This window comes from Propithecus coquereli, unplaced genomic scaffold (genome assembly GCF_000956105.1).
Source record: "Propithecus coquereli isolate 6110/MARCELLA unplaced genomic scaffold, Pcoq_1.0 Scaffold16, whole genome shotgun sequence".
Lineage (NCBI taxonomy): Eukaryota > Metazoa > Chordata > Mammalia > Primates > Indriidae > Propithecus > Propithecus coquereli.
The window spans coordinates 5,758,662-5,762,376 of record NW_012140524.1 but is presented as its reverse complement, the minus strand read 5'-3'; the positions used below and the strand labels follow the sequence as shown (position 1 = coordinate 5,762,376).

Sequence of the window (3,715 nt, the reverse complement as noted above, 5' to 3'; positions counted from 1 at the left end):
GTTTTCCAAATAATCTGTGATTTAGAAAAATTGTTTTTCACTTGAAAACTTAATGGTAAAATGTATTTCTTTGAAAATGTTATAGTTTACTGTTTCCAAAAAATGACCGTTTTTTTTTTTTTACTTTAAGAAGAATAGTGTTTATTTATTAGATATGTTTTGGTAGTGAGTTGTTTTTCTTTTCATAAGGAAGAACAAATCTAGATTTAGTGCTCCTCAAGGGCAGGACATCTCTACTTCATGTTGGCAGCCCTCTAAGCCCCTTCCTAATAGCATATCTTAAGAACATTGGCTCTTTGATAAATGTGTAAATTAAAAGCAATTATTTGTGTAACTGCCAAGAATTAGCCAGTGGGGATAATGGCAAGAAACGTGGTTCAGGTTTATAGAATCCACTGAGTTAGGTCACAAAATAGATCCATAGCTAACTTTAGCTATGCTCTAGAGTTTCTCTTCTGAAATGTATTATAAATGGTAATTACCTGGGTTAATTGGATTATCTGTGACATTTCTTTTCTTCTTTGTGTTTTTCAAAATTTTCCAGATTTTCTACCCTAATCATATATGGCATTTATAAGTAGAAAATAATAATGCAAGGACTTAGAAGCAAATAAATAAAATATACTATAGGTACAGCCCAGAAGGAGGAATCTTCAAGGATTTGAAAAAGCTTATATTACTTTACTAAAAGAAAAAAAAAAGTCTGGTGGCAGGACAAAAGCTAGCTGAATTCCATTTATCACATTATATTTTGTATCCAGGGAAAATCTAACTGCCTGTGCCTTTATTTGCCTCAAAACAGGCATCATATACTTCACAAGTGAGGTAAAGATTGCACTAACCTGCTAGAATGAGAGAAGGGCATTTCAAAGGAAAATGGGCCCCACAACCCCCAGGGGTTTCATTGTTTCATGGATGTAGAGTCTTGGAATTCCTATGCCAGCCCTAGCATGGACTAAACCTGCACCTCTACTCCAAGCTTCTTCCTTCACAGATGTAAACTGAAGTCAAGAGAAACTCAATTACTTAGTTGAAGTTTTTGGGCTACCTGGGTAGAAGAGCTGGGGTCCTATCAATGTTATCTTGTTTTCTCAACACAGGTGTTTTCTTTCTTGTAGGAAATGTGCACTAAGGATTTTCATCATGTTTTACGTCCTTATGTTCACTGGACTTGCATGCTACATAGTGTTTTTTGATGCTACCTTTGTCTTTGAAAGGGTGCTCCCTAGAATGCTTGGGCGCCGCATAATGTGGGAGCTACGGGAGATTATTGCACCTTTCTTGAATTTGGAAGTGGAAGACTTGTTACCCTCCTAAAGTTACAGAAGTTGCTGTTAACCCTACTGACTTTCTCCCCAATAAAATTCTGGCTGTTCCTGTATTACGGTGGTTAATTTATTTTTCAAAAAATACTATACAATGTTTTGTGAAGAACATTGTAATTATGTGGAAATTGGTTGATTACAGAAAAAAGGAAAATAGGTTATCTTTATCCTTATGACTCACAATGACTTCTGGAATCATTCCACACATTGTTTAAAACATTTACTTCAAACCACTAGCCTTCTCCCGCAACACTGAGTACATTGACATGATCAAGTATTAGGTCCCTTGGTTAATTTCCCCATTTTGATCTCTGATGTCTCAGAAAAGAAAGCACAGAATTTCTCTCCACTGTATCCAGTTTTACTTCAATTGGATTGGGGCTCTATTTGGATGTAGTGGGCATTTCTTGGTTTTCCTCCTTAACATTCATTTCTCCTTTTGGTAACAGCACCCCAAATTTGCTTTGAAAGAACTCTCTTTCCCCAGTGAGCATAATTATAGGTTGTCTTTCAGTCAATGTCTTGGGTCTTCCTATTGATATGAGTTGGAAATATGTTGCATCGGACACTCCCTAAAAATGAGAATTTTAAGAAGGAATCATACAAAAATTGTAAATGATTGAACTTTGATTTTGTGAACTAGTCCATATCTTTTTCTGATTAAATTAGCCAGAATTGGTTCAGTTGCTTACAGTTGAAGGAAGCCTAACTGATACAGTAGAGAATTTTGAATGCCAACCTGGAGCATTCTATCCCTAACTTTGTAGGTAATGGGGAAATACTAGCATTTATTTTTTAAGATGAAAAATAGTTGTAATTGAAATATGCAAAATTAATAGAACCATAAAGAATAAATTGAAGTAGGAGTGCAGAGGGGGCATAAGAGATTAGTTAAAAGGGTGGGCTAAAGAGGTGGACGTGGGAATGCAAAGGGGACCATTTGGAAGCCAGGAATATAAGACAAAGCCAGGACAGTTGATACAGCATAGAGCTTGCCATGCCAGTTTGTGTATTCGTTAAAAACAAACACTATGCCTCCCTCATTTTTGCGGTCTCTGAAATAGTGATTCCCAAATACTGGCCCATTGACTGGGTATAGAATCTACTTGGAGAGCTTTACACATTAGAGATTTCCACCCACCCCCAGATATTTAAATTCAGTAGAGCTAACGCAGGGTCCAGGAACGTTATTTTTTTAAATATCCCCAGCTAAATCTGATATAAATCCAAATTTGGAAACCATGCCTTGGTACACTGTAGGAAAATGCTGTGCACATAGTAAGTACATACTTGATAAATATCTGTGAAGTAAATTTAACTATGTGTTCTTACCTTTGTAGCCTATCACCGCACCCAGTGCTATAATCAATATTTATTTATTGAATAATTTCTGTCATAGCCATTTTTGCAATACCCCTATCTTCTCAGACCCTTGAAGTAATTTTCAACTCCTTTACTATCTTTTTGTTTCTACATTCTGGGAATCACTGGGTCAGGCCAATTCTTCTATAGCAAGTTTTCTTAGATCAGTCCCTATCCTTTGCATTTGTATTGTTACCATTCCAATAGGCCTTGTCATTCAAATGCATCTCTGTTGGCAAAATCCAGCCTGCTGTTTCTACTTCCACAGTACAGCACTATGCACACAGCCTTAGAAAAGAATGGACTCCAAATGTCACTTTTATCCTGATATTCTATAGCCACAAAACTACGTATATTGGTTGATAGAAATGTGCAATTTGTTTGTGAGTGGTTCCCAAGCTGTGATATTTAACAGAATTCCAAAAGGAGGCATTTAATTATACATTTGTCTGAACATCACCTCCAGAAGTTCTGACTCTTTAGATCTGACTTGAATCTCTGATATCCTCTATTTTATTTATTATTATTACTAGTATTATTATTTTTGAGATGCGCTCTGTTGCCCTGGCTAGAGTGCAGTAGTGTCACCATAGCTCACTGCAACCTTCAACTCCTGGCCTCAAGAGATCCTCCTGCCTCAGCCGCTCGAGTAGCTGGGACCATAAGGCGCACACCAACATGCCCGGTAATTTTTGTATTTTTGGTAGAGATGGCGTCTCAATCTTGCTCAGGCTAGTCTTGAACTCCTGAACTCAAGTGATCCTCCCACCTCGGCCTCCCAGAGTGCTAGGATTACAGGCATGAGTCACCGCGCCTGGCCTGATATCCTGTATTTTAATAGATTCCCCTAACGATTATTATGACCCAAAGTTTAAGAACTACTGATATTATGGGCAAAAGATACCTGGGATTACAAATTAGCTCAAATCCCATACAAGGTTACTCAAGAGGTGACAAACCTTCCTTGGGGTGAGTGTGAGGGAATTTCCAGGACATACAGGAAAAAAAAGCCAAAAGCTCTGGTAACA

General features: G+C 37.5%; 1 protein-coding gene across 1 annotated transcript in view; it reads left to right on the top strand.

Annotated features, from left to right (window-relative positions):
* SMCO2 (single-pass membrane protein with coiled-coil domains 2) overlaps nucleotides 1–1,379 on the top strand; it is a 25,919-nt gene extending 24,540 nt beyond the window's left edge. The window contains 1 exon segment of the mRNA XM_012640963.1: nucleotides 1,119–1,379. Within this exon segment, the coding sequence (XP_012496417.1) occupies nucleotides 1,119–1,317 (199 nt within the window). The 3' untranslated portion in view covers nucleotides 1,318–1,379.
* The last annotated feature ends 2,336 nt before the right edge of the window (nucleotides 1,380–3,715 follow it).